The sequence below is a fragment of the Chaetodon auriga genome, chromosome 16 (assembly GCF_051107435.1).
Source record: "Chaetodon auriga isolate fChaAug3 chromosome 16, fChaAug3.hap1, whole genome shotgun sequence".
Lineage (NCBI taxonomy): Eukaryota > Metazoa > Chordata > Actinopteri > Chaetodontiformes > Chaetodontidae > Chaetodon > Chaetodon auriga.
In genome coordinates, this window is record NC_135089.1 from 6,249,710 (window position 1) to 6,264,670 (window position 14,961).

A 14,961-nucleotide genomic window follows, 5' to 3' on the forward strand; every position below is an offset into this window, starting at 1 on the left:
CTTCAATTCGCAAAGCGATACTAAGTCTCTCGTTAGAGTTTGATAAATCAACCTTTAGCCTGAACGTGGAGTGTCAAGCGGAGAGGAAGGGCGAAGAGGGAGATGGTGAAGGAGTCTATTGAGACTGAGACCAGAATGAGATGAGGGATATTTGGATCCAGTCAGGAGCAGAAGGAGGCTAATCTGCCCAAAATCATCAGAGCCTGCGCTGCCTGCTTTGTATTCATGCCTGAGCATCTTGGGAACGAAAATCAGAAGTGATGGGAGGAGAACGTAGGAGGAAACGGTCTGAGTGAGAAGAAAGAAGACTATTACTGCTTCTTCTAGCACCTCACTAACACCACCATCTTCATTTCCTCTAACTCTCCCCACTTCTTCCGTCCTCTCTTTCTACTGGGGAAGTTTTAGGGAACGACTGTTTCCATCTTTCAGGTTTCTCAGTCGCTTCACAGTTCAGCACCCTTTGTGAAGTAACAGATGCCATGCCTTTAGCCCAAAGGTATCCGAATTGTAAGCTAAATCAGGCTCTCCCTGATATGAAATGCACTCCAACCTACACTCCGACATGTTCGCAAGTGATTCAGCTCAACTCTCTCTGAACCCTTTTCGAGCATTCACCTGGCTTTAAATGTTTAATAATAACCACAAAGACATGTCCACAAAACAAAACACAAACTTGTGGGAAGGAGAACAGTGCAACATGATCTGCAGCTCCTATGTTTAGACTAATGCTGTCCCGTGCAGGGAGGAAGCACATGCGTTTGGATCTGACACGGTGTGCCCCATTTCTACTGAATATTAAAAGCAGAGTGTGTGCATGCTGCTATTTCAGGTGACACCAGGTGAGGCTCAAATGGATGTTAGATCTCTTTGTTCCAAAAGAAGAGGAGCCATTTGGTTCAGGAGGTGTGAATGTTGTACTAATATGTACGGCTGCATGCAGAAAGAAGCTTCCTGGTACACAAAGCTCGTCAGTGGACTCATTTTTCTACCTGGTCTCTTGTTTCTTTTTTGTGGTCTACAAAGGAAAACAATTTTAAAAAATCTTTAAAATAACTACACTTCTGTATATGCTTTGGCCACTTTTTACAGGTACACTTGTAAGACAATTCAATACACCAGCTCAGCCATAACTACAGAGACAACAATGTTCAGTTTTGATTGACACTGTCAGGTATTATAATTACTTCCATATTGATTATTGAGGTTGTGCAGTAGTTTGCAGTGGAATTGAACTGGACAATATTATACTGGGAGGAGCTGCTGATATTTTGCCCACCACAGATCTGTTGTATTGATTGCATTAATTTACACAGAATCCAATATGGTGGCCAGGGAGAGTGTTTAAAGAACTCATATGCTGTAAAATTGCCCTGGGATTGTTGTTCATTTTCCCAACTTTACTCGTGTGTTTGTGTGTGTGTATGAGTGAAGATAAAGCAAGAGAGAAGGTCATTGTTGTAACATGGTTGAGGTAGAAATCACTATTAGCAAAACTGTTGAAGCAAGAAATCAACACGATGAGAAATGCATTTACGAGACAACTCTTGCCGAGAGTTAGATGAGACGATTGATACCACTCTCATGTCGGTGCGGTAAATGTGTTTCTTGAGCCAGCAGCCAGTTAGCATAGCTTAGCATAAAAACGGGACCCCTGAAAAACTAGTTTTATACTTTACAGTTTTTGTATGGGTAATGTTTAGAGGTGGATGGAGGCAGATTTTGTTACCTTTGGACAGAGACAGGCTAGCTATTTCCTCTTGTCAACTGTTAAGATAAGCTAACATGCTGCTAACAGTAGCTTCATATTTACCTTAGAGCATGGGCGGGAAAACTGTATTGCCAAAGCTCTTCCTCAGTATGGAATCAAATAAGTGCATTTCCCAAAACATCACGCTATTCCTTTAACCTGGATGAAGCTAAACTATTGACGACTAAGATGTGACATACATAGATTACAACCAGAGTGTAATTAAAAGTCAGATGGTCATCCGGTGATCTCCAGTTAAATGGCAGCAATCTGACTCAGGATGCTGATCCAGTGTGATAATGTTTGAAAAAATCCTGAGTTTATTTAAAAGTTCTTAGACCACCACCAGCAGGTCTTATAAGTTGATGCAAAAGTACACTGTGTAAACATAAATGAGTAAGATGTCACCATCCTGGAAATACCGACAGTGGGATTACTGAGCACGCTGTCAATCATCGGTGTGCCGAGCGCCACGGGCTGGGTGGGCCGAGGAGGGAGAGGAGAAACGTACATATTCTATAATTAACCACAGTGAGAAAGTTGTCATTATCTACTCCGGCTCACACGCTGGTGAAGCCGACATTTCAACATAAAATGCAGCTGTTTGCTGTTTCACTAATGCAGCAAAACTGAAGAGAGTCCAAAGATGCAAAAAGGGCAAAAAGTGACTATTAATCAAAACAAAAATAAAAGTTCCAAACAACTGCCTTGTATCTACCAAATCTGAATATTTATCCCATTATCTCCTGGATTTTCACAAACTGATCTGCACTGTACCAACTGTGACTAAAGCAGAAACAGATGCTGCCTTCAAATGCTGCCTGAAATACTGCAATTACTGGTAGGTTACATTTTAACCGACTAATTAACTGTCAAATAATGAACAAATGGAAGAATTGGATTTCGCATCCTTAATATACCAAGATGTGTTATCATCGTTAGATGAGTAATGTTTACAAAGGTGGATCTTCTTCTCTTCTTTGTGCTGCTGCAGTACAAAGCAGCCCTGTACCACTCGGCCGCTCAAACAGTCAGCAGAAAGCTACTTTTGATTTAGGGTCCATTTTGTAACGTCTCACTGCAGAACACCTTAATACACGACAAGTTGTTTTTATGACTCACAGGCTGGAGCTTTTAAGGCGCACATTAGGCCAGCAAGACTTTTCCAACAGATCACTGTGGACCAACTAAAGCTTTGTGAGCCGGGACAAGCTCGAGGATAATGAAGTAAATATTGGCCTCCTGGACCCACAGTGCAATCGCCTCAGGATCGTGTTATACAAGCTGCTGTGGAGTCATTTCATTGTTATTTTCTGCCCTTTTTGGAAGTCTAACCAACAAGCTGAACACCTTAGCTGTTTTAAAAGAGGGCCGACTAGAAGCTGCACCACCTCACTTGTATGCGGACACACAAACTCGACCAGGTGACAGGAAGTGGTTTATCTGACTGCAATGGACAGCAGCAGGAGGAAAGCTCCATACTTTCTGTCACAATGAGTTATAAATGTTACAAATAGGTCATCTTAACCACAATCATGACGTTTCCTGAAGCCTAACAAAGTATGTGAGCCGAACCAAACCAAAAAAACAGCTGCACTTTTAGTGGTCATACATTGATGGTGCGCAAACACTCGAAGGGATTACGTTGCAGCCCATTTTGTGGCTGCAGCGATACTGAGAAATCTGTTTTCTCCATTCTGGGGGCCATAATCAGATAATCAGTGACGAGGATTTCTCCCGTTTGTCTGGGACATTGTAATCTTCCAGGACAGGTGGAACGACAGCAATAGGACAGCAAATAATTCAACATGATATAGGACATCATTTCATCTATTTAATTTGAAATGTGAAGGTATGGACTTTTTTAAAAGACACTTTTATGTTGAAATACTACAACAACAGTAAGGCCTTCGTTGTACTGGCTTGTCCTGTTATGGACATAATGCACAAAAAATAGATATTTGAATGGTTCAAACCTGCGTGTTAATAATTCTTTGGTCATCATAAACAAGTGTGATTTCAAAGCAAATACAACCATGTGCATGCTGGTTCCCAGTTCACAACAGTGGCTCCCAGTTCACAGCAGTGGCTCCCTGACTGTCTTCATAGGAACACACCAACTTTTTCCCTTCCAAAACAGATTCTCATTATCTGCACCAACCCGTTACCATCACCTTCTTTTTCGCGAGTGTAAAATCTGTAAAATCTCACAGCACGGAGCTCACAAGGAATGATTTTCATGTGAGATAACACAAGGATGAGGGCTGCCGTGACAGTAAAACCTCAGTCTGCTGCCCGCCGAGACTGAGTGGATGTAACTGATAGCAGAAACACAGAATTATATAACGACCTTGATAAAGAAATTGTATTTATAATGTGGAATGATCACATCACGGCCAATAACCGAGCATCCCCATCTTTTCAGTTCCATTTTTAAGTACACCCGCCCTGTTGGAGGTCAAATTGTTCACATATGAGCAGAAAAAAACTGGTCAACAAAGACACTGAAATGCTCAAATATGAAGTACCATCTGATTGAGATTTCTGAGAGGAATTTATCCAAGCATGACACGTTTGACTCGATATTATTTAAGATAGATAAGAGGGGAAAATGACTTTAACATTTAACAGAGTGACCAGTGTGCTTTTAGAGAACAGAAGGTCAGAGGACTTCCTGGTAGCAAGTCACTGCTCAATATCTCTCTTTTCTTTTCAATTTGCTCTGAAAAGGTCAAATTAATTGAAACCAGAGTAGGTTTTTCCCAATATCAGACTAAAAAACACCTATTGAAACAAGAATTAACAAGGTTGGTTCAAATTCTTCAGTCCATCATCATGCACACGTGTAAATACGGCCTTTAGTAAATGTATGTAATACTTAACCTCTTGAATCATTAATGACGTTGAGAGCTAGCTAGCGTGCTTAACAGCGCGGCTGTGAGAGGCTCATCATACTGGCCACAGGTCCCTGGTGTAAAAGCACAAACCATTCACAAAGAGTTTTGACTTGCAACCTCAGTTCACGCTAATGACTCCCACCCAAGTATGAAACCGGAAAAGTGCAAAGACTCCTTAATGAGATGTGAAGACAGCTCCAGCTCTGCCGTGATTTTTTTTTTTCCTCACAGAACTATTATGTTCAGCTGAAGCACACCTCGATCAATTTACTCCTTAAACGCCCGAATGCTGCATTATATCATCGCTCCTCTGTGCACGAGCACAAAGCACATGCTGTATTTGCTCACATGCATGTGGGGGCACATATGTGAGCTCAAGCCCTGGTGCATTGACAGCTCGCTGTGACAAAGACACTGCATGAGGCAAACCTAACATAAGGGCCAGCTTACTGCTTTGGCATTTTCCCATCACACAATCATGACGCACTCAACCCCTTTTATGGACGAGAGGTTGTGCCCCAAAATGCGTGGAGCCTGTATATCATGTTAATATTTTGTTTAGCAGATTTGCTCTAACATCAGTACAACTCCGGCAGCACTATTCCCAGCAGGGTCAATTACCTCGGAAATACCCTCCAAACATGCAGCTCCTCTGCCATGCTACATTGCATCATCGTCAGCCAATCACAAGGCGGCGTTCATGGGGCTTTGTGTGGCACAGACCTAGGGAATAAGCAGGTGCATAAGTACAAAACAATGACTACACAAACACACTGGGATCCACACATGGCTGCATGCTGCTGTCAATACCAGATGCTTAAGAGGTTTGATCAGCTGTGGGTTTGGTAATAGACAAAAAAACTCTCATTACTTGCGATCTGATCCACATTAAAATAGACTCCAACAAAGGAAAGGAGATAATGTGATTCAATTGAGGCTGTGTCCTTGCAGGTTAGATAAATATCTGACAGGTACACGATGACCCGGTTCAGTCCACCTGTCTATTGCTTCCAGTATTGTCCTCTGAAATGAAAAGAAGGTAAAGCAGCAGAGCTCAGCTGGTTTTAAAACACAATCTATCACACAATCAGAAAAGCGTTTATCTGCTTCTTTTCCTTAATGCTAGCTTTGTCTAGCTTACATCATCTTAAGTCCAGTGATGTAAATATGATTCAACAATGTCAGACCGAAATACGACTGAACTCGCTGAACAAAGTCGACAAATGTTTATCCTCCTTCATCCACACTCCGACAACACATCCATCCGCAGTATTGAGTGTGTCATCATGTTGCCAACATGTCTGCGCCAATATCAACACAAAATCCTAATTTCAGATTCGAACATATCAGAGAGAATACAGCAGGCTACTGTGGCCAAGACGCCATCACATTACTGCATACTTTCAGCCTTAGTACAAATAGTACTGGACAGAATTTATGTCCGGTAAATCACAGCATGTTACCATCCAAACACATCCTATTCTTCATCACAGATCATCGACACCCACGCCATGTTTTTGTCTTTGCCAGTATTCTCCCTTCATCCAGTATAACATCACTTCAACATGCAGTGTAACAGCATCTCAGGCACTGCGGCCACCCCTCGCCGCCTCCGACACAGTTCTGGCTGTGCCTCACTGGAGAGGATCAGCAGATAGACAGACATGTGTGTTGACATAAACCTCAGCTGAACATACTAGGTATAACATGGAGGCATAAAGCTACCGGGATCTGCCGTCTCTGCACAATGGCAACATTACGATAAGCATTAGCTCTCCAGCAAGCTAATACTGGGCTTAATGCTTGACTCTGCTTAATCTATTCTTTACGGTTCAGCCTAGCACTGTGAACTGGTATAACTCTAATGGGCTTATAAAGATGCTTCTATTTGCCGCGATAGGCAGTGGTTAAACTGTGACTACCGAACGAAAATGGTCTACTTCTTTACTGGTCGAAGCTAAGTGTGATGTGGTAAACTGCTGGCTGACTGGTGGCCTGAATGCACAGCTCAAACATTAACATGGCTTAAGGCAGTAGTTTTAGGATGCTTTAAGTTCAATTAGTACCTTGAATTGCCACCAACAGCAATGTCAATCTTGACTATTGTACATCCATACAGCTCGAAATCTTTTGTTCCAGCACATAATTAAAAACTGGTGCGCTTCTATAGAAAATAAACTCAATGCTTTAACATTCAGCCAAGTCAATTCTCCATTTTTAGAAAAAAAAAAAAAAAAAAAGACACCCGTGGCTCAGTATTCAGCCTAATCCATGTCAATCCCTCTAAAATAGACACTGACTACAGACAGAACTCCAAGGACAAGCTTTACAGTGATAACTGAAAAAAATCCAATAGACACACAGACCTCTGGCCAGCATAAAAGGGCTCATGACACTGCAGCTCGTGTCTGCCTTCACCTGAGCCTCAAACCGATTTCCTCTGCCTTTAAAGTGACTGATGAGAACGTCTGACAAGAGGATTCAAATATCAACTTGGAGAAATGAGAAATGAAACCTTTCAAAGGTCATCCGGCAACAAGGCGAAGCGCGGCAGCCAAAAACTGACCGGACAAGGTGAGGGCATCAATATTCTCCACCAGGCACATCTGAGAGGAAGCTCAACAAGCAAACAGATTTAAAGAGCTGTTTACTATTCCACTGTTGAGCCCAAGCAATCATCCAAGTAATGACCTCATTTAGACACTCAACACTGTTGGAGACAATTAGGTTGCCGTTAGCACCCACAAGACCTCGGCATCCGACTTACCTGTCCATCTACGCACCAACCCTTTTTTTGTCTTTTGTTCTTTCAAACTTCCCTTCATTCTTTCCCCGTCTTTCATATCCTCTGTCTCTTGTCTCGCTCCCCCCTTCTCCCCACTAGCTACCAGACTGTCCCTGGGTGAGAGGCATGCAAGGGATGAAGAGGAGGGGAGGAAGAAAGGAGGGAGAAAAAGGTGAGGGAGAATGAAGAGGGAAATGAAGGTGGATGAATTCCTTGAGCTGTGCCGTGCTGCCCTTTTCTCTGAAAACTGAACGTTTGCCCCTTTCCCCTCTTCTCCTCTTTATTTCTCTGCAGCTTGATGGGGGTCACTTTTCCTCTGTTGCCTGTCAGTGAAGCCTTTCAATACCAGGATGCTTTCAACATGCATTCAGTGTATTTTCCCCCATTCTTTCTCACTTTAGCCCCCACACCTTTTGCACACTTTCATACTGTTTTTCCTTCGATTTACAATCCCTCCACCTGAGACGCAGGTGTCACACACGGATGCAAATGCAAATACAGAGCATACTGCATGCAGAAATGTAGCTTACACACACACACGTATGTCTAGAGGCAGATATGCCTGCCTCTCACCAGGAATCAGAGATCATTTTCAAGCACAGCATTTTCAGGCTGCAAAGTGTGCAACTAGTATTTCACCAAAGGGACTGTAGAAGAGAGGGAAATGGAGAGATTAAAAGATAAAGATAAAGGAGATTAGAGGAAAAGAAGGAAAAGAGAGACAGAGTCCCAAAGGAAAAAGAGAGAGCATCACATGAAGGAGTTGACCCACCCGATCATCTATTTATACCATCCCCCATTCACTTACTGTAAGGCAAAGCTGCTTCGTCCCCTCATTAAGATATCAATACATCCACCAATTCTTTTATTAGTCAAATCAATATTTGTTTCTTCTGTATCTTATTGTCTTCCACACACACACACACACACACACCCCTTGGAGCGCTTTGCTTCCCAGAGGTCATCCATGTGGTTGACAGCAGCACTTGAAACCACATCAACACACACACGCACACGCACACACACGCACACACACACACAAGCACAATCACACTTTCACACTTTGTGCTCAACTACACACATGACAAAATCTCTCTCACGAGTCACCTCCCTCTCTCTTACACACACACACACGCACACACACCCACCAGCACCACCTGCTCCACTGATGGTACTTCTGCTCTACAACAGCCCCCTCCCATATCTTGCTGCTCCCACAAATGGTGCCTCCACCCAGTTTTTCCAGCACCTCATCCTCGTATTCAACAACCCTGCGAGCGTTTCCCCAGGCGCCTCACTCCTACCTTACTACCCATTAACTGATGCTACCTTACGGCATCACTCTCCTCAAGCGGTGCCGCGCTCCACGAGCCCTCAGCCCAACCCCCCATCCCCTGCTTTCACAGAGTGTGACAGGAGGACAGCCAGCTGGTTGGACAGCACAACACGCAGAATCAAAAAGATACCTGCTACACAAGTATGCATGGAGATAGGGTTGACATGCCTTGGGATGGTGCATTGCCCATGCTGCGACACGGACCGCTGCAGCTGAAAGTGATCGCGTTTCCTGTTCCCCCTCCTCTTTTTTCCTCTCTCCTCCTCCCTCCTCCTCCTGTCCCTCGCTTTCTGTTCTTCACAAAGCGCTGGGTCTCTCCTTCCTTGTGCCGGTCCCCGCGCTCCTATTCGCTCCTCTCCTTCTACCGTCCTCCTTCCCTTTGTCTCGCGCTCGCTCCGGCTTTCTCTTCCCTCCGCTGGAACCTCCTTCGCGAGATGGCTGTGGTCCAGCAGCGGCGCTCCTGACAGCACTGCGCGTGTGTGACTGCAAGCACGTGTGTGTGTGTGTATGTGTGTGTGTGTGTGTGTGTGAGAGGATGAGGCTGAGTGGGAGAGCCTGAGAGTGTGTGTGTGTGTGTGTGTGTGTGTGTGTGTGTGTAAGAGAGAGAGAGAGAGAGAGAGAGGGGCGTACTCTTCAGCAGTATGAGCCTTGGGAGACTGTGCATGCCGGTGCAGGGATGCTCAGCACACAGCTAAGAATGAAACACAAATTTTGCCCATGATAAATTCACACTCCCTCAACCAATCTCTCTCACTTGCTCACTCCATGCCTTATTTCCTCCCCATTACACATTATACTCTCTCTCTCTCTCTCTTAAAGACACAGGCGGCACGCTGCATTGCTACACGCCTACGGCAAATCCCATGATATGGTAATAAAGGGGAGTCCAGGGACATGGTCCTGTGTGGGGCTCAGCAGCTGAGCTAGCAGGGGGGCGGGTGGAGAAATGCTTGAAGCATCTACTGTATCAGGGATGGGGGAGGATGGGGGAGGGTGGTGGTGATGCAAGGAAGGGAGAGAGAGTGGAAGGGGGAGACAAGAGTGAGCACTTGAAATATCCCCCCGTGACAACAACAGCTAATGATGAAGCCGTATCGGGCCCGAGGCGAGGTTGTAAAAGATTGGCATGGCAACCAGAGCGCAGTGGCAGGTGAGAATGACGAGAAGGACGCCACGGGAGGGCAACCTCGGTATCACTGTGGCCCATGGCTCTGCCCTGCTGGATGTCTGTTTGCAAGAATAAATTATTTTTCTTTTGAATCCTAGCAACCATCATCTCCATTCACCAACAATCACAGTCCAGAAGTAGGACGGCGTTACGCCCGCTTTCCAAGAGTGCCCTTCAAACACAATGGGGAAGAATCCATACTGAAATCAATCATGTACTGTACAATACTGCGTGTGATGGAGGACAAAAAAAGACAAAATGAGCTACAAGTAGCTCAGGGAAAGCAGACGGATGGAGTGAAACCAAGGACACAGTGAAGACCACGGAAACTGTCAGGTGTGGTGGATGAGAGATTCAGAGCATTGCTGTCAAAGGCTTTAGTAGCTAATGGGTGCTGATGAATTAAGAGAGGAAGAGGGGGAGGGAAAGGGAGAGAAAGTAAAATGCCAGGAGATGGAGAGATAAAAGAGGATGGAGGGCCATGATGAGAGTGATGAATAATGTATGGTCCGGCTGCACATGACTTACACAGCACACTGGCCTGTCCATCATGTCCAGCTGGCTCACAGACTCAAGGAGAGGATACATCAGCTTGTCAGCTGGCGCCTCTCCACCTGAGCTAAAAACAAGCAGACAAAACCCTGCAACAGCACAAATGTACACATTGTTTTGTTAAGATAGGGAAGGTTTAAAAGGCTATTTTCCACGTCAGGCTATACATACAGAATCATCCCTAATAAGTGCTATGAAATGCCAGCGATGTACTCGAAATGTCATCATATTCGGCAAAAACACATCAAATGCAGGCGTAATGGCACAAAAATCAAGACAGTATACGTCACAACAATGCAGACGATGTGCTTAACTACATTATGAGAGACCTAAATTAAAGCCATGTTGTTCTGGGTGCTGATGCTGGTGCTGGTGGTGAAAATGATGTTGCCCAGTAGAGGCTGCTACTATTTATAGCAAATTATCCAATTATGAGCCTGGAACATTTTTTTTTTTTTTAAATCTAATTAGTTTTAAAATGGCAACAAGTAAGATTTTACTTCTCCTCCCTGGTGCAGGATTGGAGGCTGTGCTGGAGACAGGTCACTACTTAAAACTGGCAGCTAAACAGATAATTTGAATACTTACAGCATTTGTATCTGTGCCCAAATATCTGCTCAGGAGCCACATTAAAAATGATTAAGTTGATCAGAAAGTTTAACAGGGATTGTGACAGAAGCTCTATCACTCTCCTGAAAAGACAGAAACACTCGGTGAGTGGAGGGTGTTCCCTCAGAAATGATCTTCAGAGAAGAGTACAGACACCGGCCTCCAGAGAGCACATTGACCAGACAGCAGAAGTGTTATTCTTGCCCGTCATCAAGGTGTTCACAGAATCAACATTAATTAGCTGATATGATCTGCCGCCGGCGCCGTTAGCCCTTTTGACCGGCTAAAAATGAGACGCTGCTAACTGCATGTTTTGTACACGGGTACACTTTGCTAATTAGACAGTCTTACCCGTCTGAGAGCAGTGCTGCAACACTGGCAGGCTCAAGTGGACAAAACACAGCAGAATTCAGATTTTGATTGGCTTTATTTTAGCCGATATCAAGCCATTAAAATACGCCCCGATACCGATATTTCAATGAGATTAATCAAAAAAAATGCCACAACATAAACTTCCCATCTCTAATGTGCTGTTATTCATAACATAAGCAAGCTGCTAACAAATACAAATTTATGTGAACCCTGGCTCTCATTATTTACAGCCTGCTGTGGCTTTTTCATTGGTCCATTTCTTGTGATATACAGTAAGCATGTGCACTCGACAGGCAATATATATGGCAATTTTGAATTTGATTACTCCTTATAAAACCACTGTTGTGTGGCTGTATTTCATGGTGTATACCTGTATACAACTAGTCAACAAACATAAAAATGCAACAGTAGGTCTAATGGATTATCAGCCCAAGAAGGTTGTCATGTTGAGATAATTGCTTTGATCTGCATCACTTGTGAAACAGCTTACTATACTACCGTCTGATACATTGCTTAAGAAAACAATATTGGAGTTCATTATGCAGTGCTGATGGCATGTTTTGCCTCAGGGTTTCGATATTTTACTGAGCAGGAAGCTGCTCATTGCAGAGGTGAAACTTGCTGAGTAAGTAGCTGGAGCTGATGAGCACTGCCACTGTTTTCTAATAAAACGACATCTGCTGTTTTATTGTTGGCTCTGGAACTGACCATATTGCAGTGTGAATTACCAGAGTACTAAAAGATTAGGTGTTTTAAGACATAACTTTACAAGTTTTAAATTCATGGTCTTGAAAGAAAAATTTTGGTTGTCCCCAAGGAGTTAAAGGAACCCAGTTTGTCCGGGTTGTCCTCTTTCTCTCCATCTCAGCTGTGCGAGCTCATCGACCCAGAAACCCTTCAGCACATTCTGTGGCACAACAGATCTGCCCTCGCTTCAGTGGAAACTGCCTATCTGAGGTTATTAGATGGGGGTTGGGGAGGAATGTCAATGACAGTGTGACTTGGATGCAGGAAGACAAGTCAACCTGGACAGGCAGGAGGCAGAGGTGTCCTGACTGTGTGAGAGAAAAGGTAACTGTCATAACACAGCAACTCATCTATCAACCTTCCCTTACCAACATGCAGAAACACTCTATATGCACGCACATGCACTAATGCACACAGTTTATGTCTCACTGTAACCTTCACAGCATTATCCAATGACAGTGTGCATTCAGAGCTAGCAATGCGGCAAGTGGGACACAAAGAGAACAGGTAAGAGGTCACGCATCAGCCGTAATGTCCACAATGATGGATATCACTCCAAATCTGCAACACACAGAAAACCAAGACATCATCTATCATCATCTTTTTGAACTTTGCAAAATTGCAGTAGTACTACTGCTTAAGCACTTCTGCCCCTTTGTCGAGTGGAAACAATAGAGAAACATGGTTACTGGAGCCAATGAGCAATATTCAGTCAGCCAACACATAAAGAACGATGCATTACATACAAAGTCTGACACCAGCTAGTGTGTGGAATCGATGTGTGGGCCACATGTCGACTCCTCTTACCACATACTGTAAGTGAGGAGTGGGCATCAGCCGCATAGAGATGGATGTCAAGTCAAGAGACCAAAGGAGGTACTGCAGCAGGCTGAGGGCACAGCCCAAGTCTCTTATTTCTGCTATGAGGAGCAGGCAGTGAAGAGCGATCTCTGAGGAGCCATGAGCGAGGACACACAAGAGCAGCCTTCATGGACGTCTTTCACCGGTCGAAACGGCTCCTTATTGATTGGAATCTGCAGCTTATTGGACTGATCCAATAAATCACTGGAGTTTCATTTCAGAGTGAAGACAGATAACAGATCACACTCAAACGTATCACTCCCAAGCTTTCGATTTTAGTTGTTTTCTAATTCAGCATCTAATTACAAGTCTTTTAATTGTAGGAAAGAATAAAATGACCACAAACAACTTTTACCTGTTATGAGAAAGACTATTCTTTTCATGATCTATTAGTCCCCCCATTAACTTTTATCATGGATACAATTAAAGTCAGCATGCAGCACTTTTTACATCATCTATTGTCATTTCCATTCAGTCACACCTGAGGCTGATAATTCTTGAGCGTCGAGTTTGATGTGGTTACGTAACGTCAATATCCTTGAAACATTTAGCCTAATAAATGATTCCCAGTCTTCTAAAGACACCGTAATCATAAATAATGAACACAATCACAATATCAATAAATACAGATGAAAATAATAAATAATATAAATGTATTCTGGTGGTTCCTTTGCCTCTGAGCAGTATACAGTATAAATACAGAATGCAGGTTGTTATTCATGTGCAGATGTTTGTTAAACAGCTACAGAGAGAAAGCACTGCTGCTCTGGCACTGATAAAACCATGCCTTTATTAGTATTAGCATTAGCATTAGCGCAGTGTACATGTGTGCAGACACAAATTCATCAATTGTCCCTTTAACTGTTAAAGCCAACTGACATCTGATCCACCTGTGAGCAGCTGCTGGCGCTTTCATCAGAAACAGGCTTCGCTTTCTGCGACACTTCAGAGGCAATGACGTCTCATTTCTCTGCGTGCATGGCTTCCTTCAGTCTGTCCATGCTTCCTCGGTGGGAGGACCCACGACGCAAGGGCAAGGGAAATGTGGATGCAGTGTAAGAGACTTTGGACCTCACAACACATCAGTTGTGCAGAATCAGCTTCATCGGCTCAGTGTATGTTGTACGTTTATGCACACAAGGAATTATGCATAAACACAAAGTACATCATTTAATTTAATGTTAACAGAGACTGTTAATGTTTTGTGACATTACGTGAATGATTTCCCAATTCATGAGTGTGTCATGTAGGAGTGAAGAGGTCTTATGTCTGGTTGTTTTGGTGTACAGCACTCTGTAGCACCTACCAAAGGGAAGAAGTTGAAACAGGTTGTGCCCAAAGTGTGAGGAGTCTGTATCTGTGCACAGCAGATAATTCTAACCAAAGCACACAAAACCAGCAGAGATTCATGGCTGAGAAAAGACCACCTCTTCTTGAAGAACATATTGACAAGCAGCAGATGAGCATAGAAACACGGATATAAGCTTAAAGCTGGCACCGTTCAGTGCAGCAGCAGTGTAAACAGGAAAAAAGAGAAAACATTAAACTACAGAAACCATCGAATTGGCTGTGTGTAAGACAACAAACATGTTTGCATCCCTAAAGCCAATACACGTTATTACCCTCTGCTAGAGACCAAAGTGTGCCAGTGGGCAAGCCAAAGAAAAAGGCAACAGCCAAGGGGAGAATACACTGCAACAGCACTAAATCCAACAACCAGTGGTGAAATATAACTAGGTTAGTTTACTCAAGTGTTGCACTTAAGCACGAATTCAAGGCATCTGAAAACAAGTCAGATCTGCTAGGACTTCCAGACACACATTAAGAGCACAGTATCTTAGAGACAGAATGAGATTTTAGTTAAGAGAATATAAGAAAACATCT

General features: G+C 43.6%; 1 protein-coding gene across 3 annotated transcripts in view; it reads right to left on the reverse strand.

The window, feature by feature from the left end:
- LOC143333933 (SRC kinase signaling inhibitor 1-like) overlaps nucleotides 1–9,447 on the reverse strand; it is a 95,826-nt gene extending 86,379 nt beyond the window's left edge. For 2 of the 3 annotated variants that reach the window (XM_076752327.1, XM_076752325.1), the window contains exon 1: nucleotides 8,937–9,099. In XM_076752327.1, coding sequence (XP_076608442.1) covers nucleotides 8,937–8,958 — 22 coding nt within the window. In that variant the 5' untranslated portion in view covers nucleotides 8,959–9,099. Of the gene's footprint in view, nucleotides 1–8,898 lie in introns of all 3 variants that reach the window. The other variant, XM_076752329.1, reaches the window with a different exon arrangement.
- Nucleotides 9,448–14,961: the final 5,514 nt, after the last annotated feature.